The sequence below is a fragment of the Colobus angolensis genome, unplaced genomic scaffold (assembly GCF_000951035.1).
Source record: "Colobus angolensis palliatus isolate OR3802 unplaced genomic scaffold, Cang.pa_1.0 Scaffold233, whole genome shotgun sequence".
NCBI lineage: Eukaryota > Metazoa > Chordata > Mammalia > Primates > Cercopithecidae > Colobus > Colobus angolensis.
In genome coordinates this window covers 3925931-3943563 of record NW_012115522.1, presented here as the reverse complement: position 1 = coordinate 3943563, position 17633 = coordinate 3925931, and the positions used below count along the sequence as shown (strand labels likewise).

Genomic DNA, 17633 nt, shown 5'->3' with positions numbered 1-17633 from the left:
GCAGTGTAAGACTGCCACCTCCTTGGGTTTTTGCACTACGTGCAATAACTCCATGATTTCCTTGTGGTATTTAGTGGGGGTTCCCCCAGAAGTTAGGAACTCCCTTTCTTTCCATATTGCAGCATGGGCATGTAGGATTTGATAATCATACTTGCTATCTGTATGCACATTTATTTTTTTTCCTTTCCCAGTTCTAAGGCTCGGGTAAGTGCCACGAGTTCTGCTAACTGGCCACTGGTCCCTGGGGGAAGAGGCTTACTTTCAAGTACTGTTACATCACTAACTATGGCATAACCTGCCCTTCGTATCTCATTCTCCACAAATGGACTTCCATCAGTATATAGGTTAGGGTCAGGATTAGCTAAGGGGACTTCTAAGAGATCCTCTTGGCTGGCATAAGTCTGGGCTACAATTTGTTGGCAGTCGTGCTTGATTGGTCCCCTATCCTCTGGGAGAAAAGTAGCAGGGTTCAAGGTCACACATGTGCATATTTGAAGCACCGGTCTCTCAAGGAGTAGCGCCTGGTATCTAAGCAGGCGGTTGTCTGATAGCGATAAATTTCCTTTGGCACCTAGTATGCCATTTACATCATGAGTAGTCCAGACAGTGAGATCCTTTCTTTGTATTATTTTGATAGCTTCTGATACTAAGATGGCCACTACCACAACTACCCATAAACGGTGAGGCCAGCCTTTTGCCACTACATCAATTTCCTTACTTACATATGCCACTGGTTGTGGGGTTGTCCCATGCGTCTGAGTAAGGACTCCAAGAGCTATTCCTACTCTTTCTGTGATATATAAAGAGAAGTCTTGTCTTTTGGGAAGGCTTAAATCTGGAGCTTGTACTAGGGCCTGTTTTAAGGTTTTGAAGGCTGTTTCTGCTTCTGGTTCCCATTCTACTAGATGAGTACTTGCTCTCTGGGTCTCCTTGATTAAAGAGTGACCTGGCCATCTCACTGTATCCGGGAATCCATAGTCGGCAAAAGCTGGTGATCCCAAGGAACCCCCGCAACTGTTTTAATGTCTTAGGGCAAGGACAAGGCAGTATAGGCTGTATTTGCTCTTTGCTGAGAGCGCTGGTTCCTCTAGCTAAGATTAGGCCTAGATATTTGATTTGTTGTAGGCAGAGCTGGGCCTTCAATTTAGATGCCGTGTACCCTTGATTAGCTAGAAATTTCAAGAGATCTAGAGTAGCCTGCTGACATGAGGCTTCCAAACTGGTAACTGTAAGTAAATCATCCACATACTGAAGGACCAGAGTGCCTCAACTTGAGAAGTGGCCTAGATCTTGGGCCAGTGCCTGACCAAACAGATGAGGACTGTCCCTAAACCCTTGAGGCCAGACTCTCCATGTAAGTTGGGATGTGTGGTCTGTGGGATCTTCAAAGGCAAAGAGAAACTGGGAGTCAGATTGCAGGGGAATACAAAAGAAGGCATCCTTGAGGTCCAGAACAGTGAACCATTCTGCTTCCTCTGGTATTTGAGAGAGCACGGTATAGGGGTTGGGTACAGCTGGATATAGAGGAATTACTGCCTCATTGATCAGTCTAAGATCTTGTACTAGTCTCCACTGAACATTTGGTTTTTGTACTCCTAGAATTGGCATGTTGCAGGGACTGCGGCTTTTTCTTACTAAGCCTTGAACTTTTAAATGTCTAAAAATATTCCGTAATCCTTTATGAGCTTCATGCCTTAAGGGGTATTGCCTTTGATAAGGAAAAGTGGTGGGGTCTTTTAACCTGATTTGGACTGGGCAGGCATTTTTTGCCCTTCCGAATTGTCCTTCCAATGCCCAGACTTCAGGGTTGATTCCCTCCTCATGTAGGGGACAACAAATGGGTAACTTGTTCCCCATGTTTTTATAGATAATACTTCTAGCTTTGGTTAATATGTCCCTCCCTAATAAGGGTGTGGGACTTTCAGGCATAATAAGAAAGGCGTGTGAAAAGAGAAAAGTCTCCCAATTACAACTGAGAAAGTGGGAGAAATACTTGGTTATAGGCTGTGCCATGATTCCTTGGATGGTAAAGGACCTTGAGGACAGCCATCCGGGGCAGGAGATTAACACTGAGAAGGCTGCACCTGTGTCCAGGATGAAGTCAATTTCCTGGCCCTCAATGGTTAAACTTACCTGGGGCTCAGTGAGGGTGATGACATGAGCTGGTGCTTACCCAGGGCACCCTCAGTCCTGTTGTTGGATCATCTGGTTAGGGGCTTCTGTCCCGGAGAACCTTTGTCTTCTGGGGCAGTGTGCCTTCCAGTGATTGCCTTGGCATAGTGGACATGGGTGAGGGAACAGCTTGTTTCTTGTTGGACAATATTTTTAAAAGTGTCCTTGCAAACCACACTGATAACAAGCCCTACTGGGTGATTGGCCTGCTCCATTTTCTGTCTTCTCTGAACCACTAAGGTTTTTGTGTCTGAGGGCCATGACTAAGGCTGCAGCCTTTCTCTGATCTCGCTTTTCCTTTTCGGCCTGTTCCTGTTGGTCCCTATTATAGAACACTGAGGGTACCAGTTTAATAATGCCTCCAAATTTTGTTCAGGGCCCAAGGATAGCTTTTGGAGCTTTCTCCTGATATCTGCGGCTGATTGGCAATAAACTTATCTTTTAGGATCAATTGGCCCTCGAGGGGGTTGGGTGACAGGGGAGTATATTTTCTTAAGGCCTCCTATAGCCACTCAAGGAAGGTAGGATTTGCTTCCTTTCCCTGAGTTATGGTGGACATCATTTAATAATCCATAGGCTTTTTCCTAATTCTCCTTAGTCCTCTTAGAACACAAATTAACAGATGTTTGCAACTCCAGTCCCCATGATCTGAGTCTAGGTCCCAGTGGGGATCCATACTGGGGACGGCTTGCTGACCGGTAGGGAATTTGTCCCTTTCTTCAGCTGTCATTCTATCATTTACTTGACTAAGATACCAGGTATCTTCAAACTCTCAGGCTGCAGCTAGAGCTGCATTCTTTTCATTAAAGGTCAGGGTTTGATCTAACAATAGCATGACATCTCTGCAAATGAGGTCAGAGGTTTGCCCTAGTCCCTGTAGGACATCTGTATACCTATCAGGATCATCTGAAAACTTCCCCAGGTCTACTTTGATCTGCTTTAAATCAGAGAGGGAGAAGGGGACATGTACCCAGGTTGGGCCAAATTCCCCTCCCCCTACAGCTTGAAGAGGACATAACCGATAGCCTGGGGGTTTTATAGTCCTTTGGAGATTTCTTTGCTTGTTTCCTTCTGGGTGGGGGAGATTAGAGGAGGCTCATCATTAACAGGAAGAGGAGCTGTAGGGAGGCTAGGATATGGAGGTAAGCTGAGAGGTCCTCCTGTGGAATGTAAATTGCAAGTTTTGTGTAGTTGTGGATTATCCTTTAATGAAAAGAAAACCTGGACATAAGGTATTTAACTCCATTTGCCTTCCCTCTTACAGAAAAGGTCAAGCCCCAGGATAGTATTGTAATTTATATTTCCCTCAGGTGAACAGTTTTCCCCATCAGAGAGAGAATATTGGGGCCAGGCCATAGTGCAGAAAAAAAAAAAATAAGCTGCTTCTTTTTCAGAGTTTGTGGGTCAAATTAGTCCCAATGGCTTAGGATGTATTTCAAGGGTGAGCTTGTTGATGCCTGAGTGTTTCTCATCTGAAAGTAAAATACTGCCTGCAGTTTTGGTCTGCTCCCCACCCCCACCCCACCCAAGAACCTGCAATGGTCCGTGAGCCCTGCTTTTCCAAATAGTTGCACTCACCGAAGCAGCAGCAGAAACACTTGTTTTCCTTCCAGACCACAAAGAGGACCGGGGAATGTGGGATTTAGTGAAGGTCAGATTTAGTGGCCCTTACCAATGCATTCTCGAAAACCTGCACCCTTGCCTTTCCCAGAAAGCCTGACACCCATGTCTTTAGTCTGACAGCCACGCTACTTGCTTTTAACTGGATGACAGGTGCCTGGTGTTTAGCCCCCGAATTTCTAAGGAAAAATAGGACAGAATAGCAAGCAAAAGGGGTCCGATGGTACTCACTGCATGGTGATATCCTGGACGAGCCACCGAGATACGTCAGGAGTTGGTTCCTGCTGGTGGGTTCGTGATCTCGCTGACTTCAAGAATGAAGCCGCGGACATTTGCGGTGAGTGTTACCACTCTTAAAGATGGCACAGACCCAAAGAGTGAGCGGTAGCAAGGTTTATTGTGAAGAGCAAAAGGACAAAACTTCCACAGTGTAGAAGGGGACCCGAGCAGGTTGCCACTGCTGGCTGGGGTGGCCAGCTTTTATTCTTTTATTGTCCCCTCCCATGTCCGTTTCTGTCCTATCAGAGTGCCCTTTTTTCAATCTTCCCCGCTACTTTTAGAATCCTGGTGATTGGTGCATTGTACAGAGCACTGATTGGTGCGTTTTACAGAGTGCTGATTGGTGCATTTTACAGAGTGCTGATTGGTGCATTTTACAATCCTCTTGTAAGACAGGAAAGTTCCCCCAGTCCCCAGAAGTCCAGCTGGCGTCAGGTCTCACAATGAACGATTTGTGAATTGGGCAGCCCCCAGAATCACAGCAGATTCACAGAGACTTCCATGCAGCCAGGTGGTAGAAGATTTACAGACAAAAAACGGGAATGACCTACAGAAATTGGAAGTGAGGTACAGAATAGCCGGATTAGTTACAGCTCAGCATTTGCCTTATTTGAACACAGTTTGAACACTCAGCAGTGTATGAATGGTTGAAGTACAGCCACTCAGATTGGCCAAGATTCAGCTTTTGTTACAGGTGCTACTCCTAAGTTAGGGTTTCAGTCTTGTCTACCTATTAAGCTAGGTTGCAGTTCGTCTACAAGGGCTCAAATATAGAAATACAGAGTCCTTCTCAGGCCATATTTAGTTTGCCTGTTTACACAGCTCACTCTCTGCCTTTAGCTAATTACTTGAAGTCATTGGCTAGGTGGGCTCTAGACTAACTGAAGCCACGTAGCCATAAAATGCCATACACTGGACACCATAACTCACACCCTATAATTCAACAGTGTGTCAAAGTCAAAATAGAGATGTAGAGATTAATCTCTAAATTTAATGTTTTATTTGGGAAGAAAGAGTTGCAATTTGGGGCGCACACGCAGATCCGGTGGTCTTTGATAAGACCCAAGAACAAAGACAAAGTTAGAGGTTTTATGAAAAAGGAGAAATGGTGAATTGCTCTTTGAGAAAGTTCATTGGTACTCTAAGAGTTTGGGGAGCTGCCAAGCTCTGATTGGTGAGCAACAGCCGTGGGCAAAATTGGTCCTAGAGTTGTAGCAAATTATCTGAGAAGCTAGAGTTAAAACTGGTTTCCAGTTACAACAAGCAGTTCCAGCAGCTGGGCTTGCAGAGAATTGTTACAGTCTCACCAGTGCATCACAATGTAGCAGTCTTCTTATTAGCTGAGGTGGTACCCTGAGTCCTTTGTCTGACAACCAAAGTTAAGGAACATGGACACCAGGGATGAGGTTGGAGCCAAAGTTTAATAAAGGAAAGAAGTTTAATGAGCGAAAGAAGAAAGCTCTCTGCCACAGAGAGGGGTCCTGGAAAAATGGGTTGCTGATTCACAGTTTGGATGCAGAGGCTTTTGTAAGAAATCCATATGGGGCTGGGCACCTCATTTGCATAAGGTGTGCATTTCTGGTAGTTCCACCCCATCCTCCTAGTACAGCTGCGGGCTCTTAGCTTGAGTTACTCCATTTTGCTTTGTTGCCCTTACTGTGCATGTGTCAGGGGATGGAATTTTCCATTGCGGGGATATCTGACCAAGTCCCCTGTGTAACCTTTCTTATCTGTGTGGCTGTGGGTATGTCTTAGGCAAGTTCCGTTATCTGTGCTTACAACTTTATTTCACTGGCTGTACTTTTGTTTGAAATAATTTAACGGAGGACTCACCCTAACTGTCTGCCTGACTGGTTTCTTCCTTTCTCTTTTCTCAGAATTACATTCTTGGAACAATGTTTTGAACCTTGGATGTTTTTTCCCCTTGCCTTCTCCACTCTGTTTTAGTTGAGTATAGAATCAATTCAGATGATCAACTTCCACAAATGTGTAGCTGTTCCTGAACAGAATGAGGTCCAGCTGCTTGTTCCTATGGTCCAATAACAAGATGCAGACAGACTGGGAAAGAAGGGAGTTTATTTCTGCAACCTGTTATGGGAGAAGGTTGGAGTAACTCACCAGACTCAAAGTTGCAAGTTTTTTTCTAGTGCTTATATACATGTTAAGCTCCATGCTATGTGTGGGATTGTACCTACAAGCAGGAGTGTTTCATTCAATCTCTATCTAATCTTTAGGGTGTAGGGTCTGGAAAGCTTTCCCGAGAGTCTTGGACAGTTTCTTAATCTTAGTGGACCCTGATAGGAGGTATATGTGTAAGAATGCTATTATTATTCAGTCAGACTTTGGGGTCTGAAAAAACCCTGGCGGGATCTTAATGGGTTTCTTTTCACAACCTAGCCCTCATACTCAGGCATTAGTTTCTCCAATTCTTTGTTTAGCTTATGCATTCATCAAAATTATAGTAAAAGGTTCAAGGAAACTGACTGTTCTGGTTGCTAATGGAAATGTGGCCTGCCCCCTAGCCAATCACTAACTAATATTGCTTCTGTAAACCAGCGAGAATTCCTGTCAGATAACTTTCCATCCACCCATTCCTAGTTCCCTTTTTTTTAAAGCCTGCTTGTAACAAAGGCCAAAGAGAGCATTCCTTGTCCTTTGATTTAACAATTTCATTTTCTATGAAAGCCATTTTACTGTTCACTGCCTTCATTAAGCATCCTTAAAATTAGGAATTCATGTTTTCCAATACCAAGAATGTTCTTGTTGTATCAAGTTGCTTTTTTTTAATGACCACCTGCCCTTGTTTTATAGATTCAGTGGTATCTTCTTGCTGTGTAGTTATATTCTTTCCCTAGTTCCTCTTCTTTTATCATCTGCCATTCTACAGGGAGAAGGAATAATTTTCCCCTTGTTTTCCCACTCACCTAGTGTGTTGTAGTTATTTGTTTATACCTTGCCTCCCTTGTTCTTCTGTGAGCTTCCTATGAAGAGCATCATATTTTTCCACTTTTGCGTCACAGCACATAGTACAATGCCTCGCATACCTAAGATGCTCAATAGGATTGTTACGTTGAATATTGCATTGCTTCTTAATACTGAGGAGCAGATATTGAAAGGGACCAGGAGTCTTTTGGAGGAGGTGGAAATGTTCTAAAATTGGAATGTAGTGATGCTTACACAACTGTAAATTTACTGCAAATCATTGAATCATCATAATATATAAATTTAATGCTATGTAATTGTCTTAGTCCATTTTCTGTTGCTTACAACATGATATCTGAAACTGGGTAATTTATAAAGAAAAGGAATTTATTTCTTACAGTTATCGAGGCTGAGAATTCCAAGGTTGAGGGGTTGTATCTAGTGAGGGCATTCTTGCTGGTAGGGACTCTCTGCAGAGTCTCAAGGTAGCACAGGGCATCATCTGGTGAGGGGGGCTCAATGTGCTAGCTCAGACCTCACTTCTACTTCTTGTGAAGCCGCTAGTCTCAATCCCATGATAACCCATTAACTCATTAACCCGTTATCCCATGGATGAATTAATCCATCCATGAAGATGGAGCCCTCATGATCCAATCACTTCTTAAAGGCCCACCTCTCAATATTGCCACATTGGGGATTAAATTTCAACATGAGTTTCAGAGGAGACAAATGTTCAAACCATAGCAGTAATTATACCTTAAGAAAGCTGTTTTAAAAAACCAAAAACTGTTGGCAAAGGTTTGGGCAAACCGTTGCTGACATTGAAAAGTTGAGCAAGGCCACAGATATTAGGTATATGTCTCCTTATAGTTGGTCCATAGCTGACCACTGTTACCTGCAAGAGGGTGTCTGATAAAAGGTATACTTGACTATTATCAAAAATAAAGCTCCCAGGATGGGGATATTTGTTCTGTTACTCAGGGCTGGTAATTTTAACTGGCTTAGCAGTTCAACTGGAATTCATCTGGAATTGGCAAGCCAGTTAAAATTACTTTCCAGACATGAGTAACAGAACAAATGCATTTGTACACATAAATACATTTGTTCTGTTACTCAGTGTATTTATTTGCTGGGGCTGCTGTAACAGCAAACATAGACTGCATGGCAACAATAGAAATGTTTTCTCTCACAGCTCTGGAGGCTGGAAGTCCAAGATCAAGATGTCAGCAGGGTTGGTTCCTTCTGAGGGCCTCTCTCCTTGGCTTGTTAACAGTGTTCTTCTCCCTGTGTCCTCACATGGTTGACCCTCTGTGTGTGTCTGTGTCTTAATCTTCTTATAAGGACAGGACACCAGTCCTGTTGTTGGATTAGAGCCCATCTGCATGATCTTATTTAACTTAAATTACCCCTTAAAGACCCACTCTCCAAATACAGTCACATCCTGAGGTATTGGAAGTTAGAACTTCAGTGTATGTATTTGGGATGGGGGCACACAACTTAACACAGTGATACGGTTTGAATTTGTGTCCCCACCCAAATCTCATGTCCAGCTGTAATCCCTAATGTTGGAGGAGGGAGTTGGTGGGAGGTGATTGGATCATGGGGGTGGATTTCCTCCTTGCTGTTCTCGTGATGGTGAGTGAGTTCTCATGAGCTCTAGTTTATGAAAGTGTGTAGCACTTCTCCCCTCTCTCTCTTCCTCCTGCTCCAACCATGTAAGACGTGCCTTGCTTCCCCTTCACCTTCCACCATGATTGTGAGTTCCCTGAGGCCTCCCCAGCCATGCTTCCTCTACAACCTTCAGAACCATGAACCAATTGAATCTCTTTTCTTTATAAATTACCTGATCTGAGGTACTTCTTTATAGCAGTGTGAGAACAGACTAACACAGGAAACTTTTTAAAGGTTAGAAGATGAGATTAAGATAAAATAGAAACTAGACAGGCAGAATCAAAACCAGAAAAAACATATTTCATTCTTTTTGAAGAAGGTGAACTCATGAAAAAGTTCTTCGAGACCCTGCCTGGTGCACACGAGGACAGTAATGGCCACGTGCCCACTCTTGGTTCTGACCCTTAAATGGTAAAGTAGGAAGCACCTCTGGTTGAAGCTGCTATCAGGTGGTTTCCCATGAGCTTCTCCGTGGAACATATTGTGATTTACTGTATGGTCTCATGTCTTTAGCTGATTGGGTCCTTGTGGACAAAGATCCCAATTTGAACTGCGTTTGCATTTTCCAGTTCCTGGCAGTATGCCTTTCTAGTGGCTGCTTCTCAATGAATATGAACAGCGTCTGTTTCCATGTGCTGCCATGATGAAATCCATAGAATGTTCCTGATGTTCTTTGTGTTTTCCAGAGGCCTTCTGAATGATGCTTTCCATAAAGGGGGCCCGGAAGGTGCCACTACCCGGCTCATGAGAGGAGAGATCACACTTTCCCAGGTGAGGGGACATCACCACACAGAGCCCTTTGGATGGACGTTCTCTGCCTACGTGCCTATCTCCCCGAACTTAGGGCCCACCATAATAGCAAACACCCACCTTTTCTGTGAAGGCAAATATTGTATTAATGGTATTAATGGGAATATTGCTGTCACCTTAAAACGTACATGCTAATATATTGTGGCAACTGGTGAATGAAAACTGTGATGAAACTATTGGGAAGAACATTATTGAATTATTGACTTTTTATTTAATCCATAAAAAAACCTCAATAATATTGTTGGAAGGTAAGAAAGAGGGAAATGCTATATATTTTCTTCTCCTTCTTTCTCTTTTTTTCTGAGACAGGGTCTTACTCTATTGCCTAGGCTGGAGTGCAGTGACATGATCATGGCTTACTGCAGCCTTTACCTCCTGGGCTCAGATGATCCTCCCACCTCAGCCTCCCAAGTAGCTGGGACTACAGGCACACATCACCATGCCCAGCTGTGTTTTGTATTATTATTATTATTATTGCCAGAAATGGGATTTCACCATGTTACCCAGACTGGTCTTGAACTCCTGGGCTCAAACAATCCGCTCACCTTGGTGTTCCAAAATGCTAGGATTACAGGTATGAGCCACCATGCCCAACCTATATTTTCAATGAACATACATAATTTAGAATGAATTTCTAGTAGTTGCTATGAAAATCCTGCGTTTTATTCAGACTCCTTTAGTGGTTTCTGATAGTCTGTGTGTAACTTCTAGGAAACTGGCATGGCTAGAGGGAAGAAGCCTGGAAGACTAAATTATATCACGCTAAAGTCTATTTACACTTGACTTGTCTTTAAAAAAAAAAGTCTTATCTTGGGAATGAATGTCATCTTTTAACTTTTCATGTATGTATACTATACAGACAGAAAAGTACACATAGCATATAGCTTGATGACTTTCCACACACAGAGTATACTGCTGTCACCAGCACCCAGATCAAGAAACAAAACATTCTCAGCGCTGTAGGCAACACATATCCCCGCTCTGCACACCATCCCTCCAAGAGTAGTACCTTTCTGACTTCTATCCCAACAGAACATTTTACCTGTTTTGGACTTTATGTAAATGGAATGGTGCAGATCAGCTCTTTTGTGTCTGGCATCTTTTGCTCAACATTGTGTGAGTGAGACTCATAGTTGTTGCATGCTGCCATAGATCATTTTATTCTCATTGCTGCGTGGCATTCCATCACATTCATATACCCCAATCTATCCATTCTTCTATTGATGGGGGCCTGGGTAGTTTTCAGTTTGGGGCTATTACAAATAGTGCTGCTATGATGATGTATAGATATCACAATCCATTCTGCTATTAGTGAGTGTATTAGTTTGCTAATACGATTGTATTTGTGTCTTATATAGCACCTTCAGCTGCTGCCTACAGCAAACATGCCATAGACTGTGTGGCTTAAACAACAAACATGTATAGCTCACAGTTCTAGAGGCTGGGAGGTCCAAGATGAAGGCAGTGGCAGGTTCAGTGTCTGGTGAGGGCTCTCTTCTTGGTTTGCAGATGGCCACCTTCTTACTGTATCCTCACATGGTAGAAAGCAGAGAAAGGGGGGAAAAAAGCAAGTTCTTGGCTGTCTTCTCCCTGTGTCCTCACATGGTCATCTCTCTGTGTGTGTCTATGTCCTCATCTCCTCTTCTTATTTGGGCACCAGTCATACTGGATTAAGATTCATCGTAATGGCTTCATTTTACCTTAAATACCTCTTTAAAGGCCTGGTTTCCAAATATAGTCACATCATGAGGCTCTGGGGGTTAGGACTTCAACACAGGAATTTTTAGAGCACACAGTTTAGCCCATAACAGTGTACATTTGGGTAGTTTCCAGTTTGGGGCTTGCTATGGTCCAAGTGTTTGTGTCCCCCCCAAAATCCCTATGTTGAAATCCTAACCCCCAAGGTGATGTTATTAAGAGGTGGGGCCTTCAGGATGTAATTGGGTCATGAGGGTGGAACCCTCAGGAGTGAGATCAGTGCACTTATAAAAGAGATCCCAGAGAGCTATTGAGCCACTTCTACCATGTGAAGACAGCAAGAAGATGCCATCTGTGAAAGAGAAGGCAGGCCCTAACCAGACACCAAATCTGCTGGAGCCTTGATCTTAGACTTCTCAGCCTTCAGAACTGTGAGAAATAAATTTCTGCTGTTTATGAGCCACCCACACTCTGGTCTTTTGTTATAGCAGCCGAGATGGGCTAAGAGTATAGCAGCTGAGATGGGCTCTTAGGGATAGCACTGCTGTGACTGTGGGTGAATATAATACAGTCTATCCATTCTGTTGTTAGTGGGCGTTTGGGTGGTTTCTGGTTTGGGACTCCTAGAAAAGAGTACAGCTATGAACATTTTTGGCCATGTCTTTTGGAGAATATATGTTGGCATTTCCAGTGGGTATGTGTCCAGGAATGGAATTGCTTGGTCACAGGGAATGCATATGTTTAGATATAGTAGATCCTGCCAGAGCTTTTCTGAATGGCTGTACAAATTGTCCGCTCACTTCACTTTGACAGTGGATACCACTCATGGAAGAAAACTGCAGGAAGTGTTCCGAGACCTCTGAAGTCTGCCTCCCCAAGAATTTCTCTGTAAATGAAATCTTTGGCAAGGCGATTTCAGCCAGAAAGATCAACTGCCCCATGCTCCAGGCAGCTCTCATGCTCAGGAAGAAAGGTAAGGATCTGATACTGGCCATTCTCAGACCTGACCACACAGAACCCTTGGGAGCATTAGGTCAGAATTCATAGAAGTGAGTTTTAAGATCACAGATCTTCTGAGCCATGATGGAAAGCCTCTTTAAACATGGTCCCAGAGCAAGTTTTATCCAATGGCAAAAGCAGCACTATTAGAATAGCTGGAAAAATGGCAGAATTTTACTTAATAAAGCAACTAATGCCCATGACTACCTTGTAAGCGTCATTCTCCCCTTCAATGGCACTTTAGTAATGACCCAAATGACACGATCTTTTGTTACAGTGATTAAAAAACAAGGCCTTTTTAGCAACTGTGATTTTCTCAGCCCCTGGGTATCAGAGTGTCCAAGCTCTGAGTTGGCTGACATGGGCTCAGATTATGTCATATAGTCTAAGACATGAGGTCAAGTTCATCCATAGGCATTGACTTGGTGTGAGCACCTGACTCTTGTCATAGGCATACTTGAAACCATTCCACCCTCTTATCAGTAGACTTACCTGGTTGTGGCTGAGCCATCCTGTGTCTGCAATTCCTCCCTCCTATTGCATGGGAAGAGTCTCACCATCAACTCTTCAGTGTCTTCTTTCCAGCATTGCCTAGTTCTCACCCTCGCTGGTTAGGCAGATAAAGCCAGAGGATAATCCTATCTCTATGTACAGTTCTCTAGTTTTGAAATAGGAACCTAGTCCCTGATTGCCAAGGCAGGTATTCTGGAACTTAGTCAAGCAGAGTTTTCAGTAGCATAGACTAGAAAGAACGCTGGACCTTTGCCGTGTGGCTCTGGGCGGCTCCTAACTTGCCTGAGCTTGTTTGCTGATCTGTGAATCTGGGAGGGGAAGATAGGCCCTGTCCAGCCCTGAGGTGGTAGAGATCAAACGAGCTGATGAATGTAAGAGTGCTGCTCCACTGTTGTCAAGGAGGAAGGAAGGTAGTGTCTCCATCTGGGCTTCTGAAGGCCTTGAATGAACGCAGCTCACACTTGTCTCTGTGTCAGAGGTGTTCATGGGTCAAGATGATTATTTTCCAATTTGTTGGTTGAAAGCTGGGCATAAGAGATTGGTAAAAGTGAGCACAACCTGTTTGGCCCATCATTGGGGTCCCCTGGGGGCATCTGGAGCATCTCAGGGCAAAGGTCTATAGCTGGTCCATCTACTGGTGGCTTTTTGCTCAGGATTCACAACTGCCATCCTCACCAACACCTGGCTGGATGACCGTGCTGAGAGAGATGGCCTGGCCCAGCTGATGTGTGAGCTGAAGACGCACTTTGACTTCCTGATAGAGTCGTGTCAGGTGGGAATGGTCAAACCTGAACCTCAGATCTACAGGTTTCTACTGGACACCCTGAAGGCCAGCCCCAGTGAGGTACGGAGACACTTCCTTACGGTGGAGAAGGATGTTCAGAGATATTGCAACCAGAGAAAAACTGAGGCGTGAGCGGGTGGGATACATCTTGGGCCTGGCAGGACAGCTCTGAGTCCACTTCTCCCAGACCATGGCTTCTCCTAAAAGACTGTTACCCATTCTTTGATCTAGAAAGTTCTCCCAGAGGTGGGCATTTGGCTCCATTGTATAGCTCTTATAGAACTTTGGTCAAAATAGGCATCAGTAAAAGCTGTTTCAGCCCAGTTGCCTCAGTTTACTTACAAAGAAATGGAGATCCTAGGAGACTTGCAAGGCCACAAGACTAGTAGTCAGCTTCATCCCCACAAAGGGTGAGTGAGGATGGGCTCCGGTATAGCCACAGTCTGCCACCAGACACCCTGTGCCCTGAGCCTGTCTCCAGAGATCACCTATCCTAAAGCTGTCTTCTCTTTGGGTGTCCCTACTTTAATCTGCAAAAGGTGATTGGATGGAGATTAAATTCTTTTCCCTCACATTTCCAACCCCCCACCTCCCCACAAGCTGATCAGAGCAAACCTTGGAGTCCTCGCCATGCTCCATCCTGGGACCTCTCCTTTCCCCTCCTGGACTTTGCTTCTGCTCTTCTCAGTGCCTGCAGTCAGCCTCAGAGCAGGGCTCTGAATCTATGCCTGCACAGGAATATATCAGTCTTCCTATCGATGGCTTCCGGGTTGGATGAGCTGCTTAGAATGCTAGACTTCCCTTGTCCAAGATGGTAAATGCATGCACCCATGCTTTCTATGACTTCCAGGATTTTTCTTTTTATTTATTGTTTAACTAATTAATTTATTTTTTCTTAAAGACAGAGTCTCACTCTGTCACCTGGGCTGGAGTGCAGTGGTGCGATCATAGCTCACTGCAGCCGCAAACTTCTGAGCTCAAGTGATCCTCCTGCCTCAGCCTCCCAAGTGGCTGTGACCACAGGTTCATGCCACCATGCATGGCTAATTTTTTACTTTTTGTTGTAACGAGGGGTCTCACTATATTGTCTATGCTAGTCTTGAACTCCTGGTTTCAACCAATCCTTCCAGTCTCCCAAAGTGCTGGGATTACAGGTGTGAGCCACCAAGCCTAGCACTTTCTTACTACATATAAATTTTTGATTCATTAAAAATCTATCTGGGAGTAAGATGTAAAGTAAGGATCCATTTTATTCCCCCGAACAGTTAACCAGTGATACCAAGGCCATTAAACAATCTTCCTTACCAATTGGACATGACACTTTTCTTAGAAACTAAACCCTTATTTGTATTTGAGTCTTTTTCATAGATATGTCTGTTTCTTTTCTAGTGCCAAAGTTCTACCTTTTGTAACTTCATCAATTGTTTGACTCTAAGCCCTCACTACAGTTCTTTTCCAGACACGTTTTTTGGTCTGCTGATGCCTGTTCATTTTCCCAGATGAATTTTAATGTCACCTTGATAAGTGTGTATCCTCTCCTAATCCTCTTGCAATTTCAGAAGTGGCTGAAGCCAGTAGGTCTGTGTGGGGTCATATGTACCTGTGTTTTCATGTGTATGTGATGTCATTAAATGCTTTCCATTTTTGCAGTAGATGGTTACAAAAGAAAAAGAGTTTTTAATCTCATCATAAAATAGCCCCTGTTTGCATTCTGGTGAGTTTCTTTCTGGGATTCTCCCATGCTGTTTTGGGCTTAGGTCGTCTTCTTGGATGACGTGGGGGCTAATCTGAAGCCAGCCCGTGACTTGGGAATGGTCACCATCCTGGTCCAGGACACTGACACAGCCCTGAGGGAACTGGAAAAAGTGACCGGAATCCAGGTAATTTGACTTCTGAGCGAGCCAAGCTTCCTGCAATCGCCTGTGGTTTCTGGACTCAGGAGAAAACCACGAGCAGAGAAACTGCTGTCCATGGAGTCCATGTATGACTCCCGGGTGCCGCTGGTTGGAAGTCCGTCACTCGCCGTGCAGTCAGCATGATGTCCCTAAGGAGCATCTTATCTCTTTCTCTGCAGTCAGTGAACAGGGAGACAAGAATTTATACTAGTGTTAGTGCCAGGGCCAGATAACTGGCAGCAAGAGTGGGATGTTCAAGGCCATCCTGACTTCACTTTTGAGAGTAAGTGTGGAGAACGTTTACCCTAAGCTTCAGGGCGCCTACCTGGCATGCCCAAGCGTGCTGCTGGCACTCAGGTGCTGCCCTTTAGTTTCACCCACCTCAGAAGGAAGCCTCTTAAGAAAAGCCTGTCCCTCCCTGAGGTGGATGGGACAGCTGTCATGATGTCCCTGGGGTTGCCTGGGGATTAGCCTGCTCCTCCAGGTCTGAGGCACCTTTCTTTGTTTGGGTTGACCTAAAATCGCTGATCTCACCTAGTCCACAGCCTCCTGCAGAAGTACAGCACCCTCGTCCTGTGAGCACAGGGAGGAAGAGGCAGGAGAGAGCTGGCACTCAGCTGAGGCTGCCACACATCCAAGGATGCATAGCCATTGCCTCAAAGGGAACTGAGTTAGTTTGCTCGGGCTGCCATAACAAAGTACTACAGACTGTGTGGCTTCAACAATAGACACGTATTCGCTCACTGTTCTGGAGGCTGGAAGTCCAAGATCAAGGTGCCAGCAGGGTTGGTTTCTCCTGAGGCCTCTCTCCTTGGTTTGCAAATGGCCGCGTTCTCCCTGTGTCCTCACTTGGTTTTTCTCTGTGTCTTTCTGCTTCCTAACTTCCTCTTTTTATGAGGATACCAGTCAGATTGCACTAGGGCCTGCCCTAATGACCTCCTTTAACCATAGTTCTGTAAAGGACTCATCTCCAAATATAGTTGCACTCTAAAGTATTTGGGGCTAAGGCTGGGTGCAGTGGCTCACTTTGCCCAGCACTTTGGGAGCACTTTGGGAGGCCAAGGTGGGCAGATCAGTTGATGTCTGGAGTTTGACACCAACCTAGTAACATGGCTACACCCCGTCTCTACTAAAAATATAAAAATGTAGCCAAGCATAGTGGTGTGCACCTGTAATCCCAGCTACTGTGGAGTCTGAGGCATGAGAATAGTTTGAATTCAGGAGATGGAGGTTGCAATGATTCAAGATTGTGCCACTGCACTCCAACCTGGATAACAAGAGTGAGACTCTGTCTCCAAAAACAAACAAACAAACAAACAAACAAAGAAGTATTGGGCACTAAGACTTTAACATGTGAATTTTGAGAGTGATACAGTTCAGCCCATGACAAGATTGATTTTTTTGGTTTTTAATGAATAAATTAAAATGTACACCCAATGACTCCATTACCTTAAAGCATCTTGCCCAAGCTTTGTTCATTTGTCCTTCTGCAGACCTGCAAGTCCCAGGCAGGAGAAAAGAAAGCGCATCAGACTTGGGGTCAGGGAACCCAGGTGCCTGTGTCACTTGCCAGGTCTGTCCCCTCAGCATACCTGAGCCACAGATACCTGTCTTGTGAAACTGGGAAAGTAAACCATGTCTCACTTCTCTTTGTGTCAGGGTAGGAGGAAGAGGAAGATAGAAGGAAAAATGAACATCATCCCCCTTCTATTTTTTTCATTGTGGAAAAATACATATAATATAAAATTTACCACCTTTGTGTGTGTGTGTGTGTGTGGACAGTTCAGTGATGTTAAGAACACGTACATTGTTGTGCAGTCATCACCACCATTCACCTCCAGAACTTTTTCATCTTCCCCACATGAAACTCTGCACCATCAAACACCAACTCTCCATTCCCCCTGCCCCGGCCCCTGGCACCCACCATCCTGCTTTTTTTCTCTGTGAATTGGATTCCTGTAGGGACCTAATGTAAGTAGAATCACAATATTTGTCTTTTTGTAACTGGCTTACTTCATTTAGCATAATGTCTCCAAGGTTCACCCATGTTGTGGCATGGGTCTGAATTTCCTTCCTTTTTAGGATAGAATACTAACTACTCCACTGTATGGACAGACCACATTGGGTTTATCCACTCAGCTATTCAAGGACCCCTGACTTGCTTTTGCCTCTTGACTATTGGGAATAGTGCTGGTATGAACGTGGGTGTGCATGTATCTCTTTGAGACCCTGTTTTCAATGCTTCTGGGTGTATACCTAGGATTGGAATT

The 17633-nt window shown here is 44.4% G+C and overlaps 1 protein-coding gene across 1 annotated transcript in view; it reads left to right on the top strand.

Moving 5' to 3' along the window:
* The window catches only part of EPHX2 (epoxide hydrolase 2, cytoplasmic), a 59260-nt gene that overhangs the window by 5079 nt on the left and 36548 nt on the right, over positions 1 to 17633 (top strand). Inside the window, exons 3-6 of the mRNA XM_011944588.1 lie at positions 9351 to 9435; positions 11986 to 12145; positions 13338 to 13528; positions 15226 to 15348. Coding sequence (XP_011799978.1) covers positions 9351 to 9435; positions 11986 to 12145; positions 13338 to 13528; positions 15226 to 15348 — 559 coding nt within the window. The remainder of the gene's footprint in view (positions 1 to 9350; positions 9436 to 11985; positions 12146 to 13337; positions 13529 to 15225; positions 15349 to 17633) is intronic.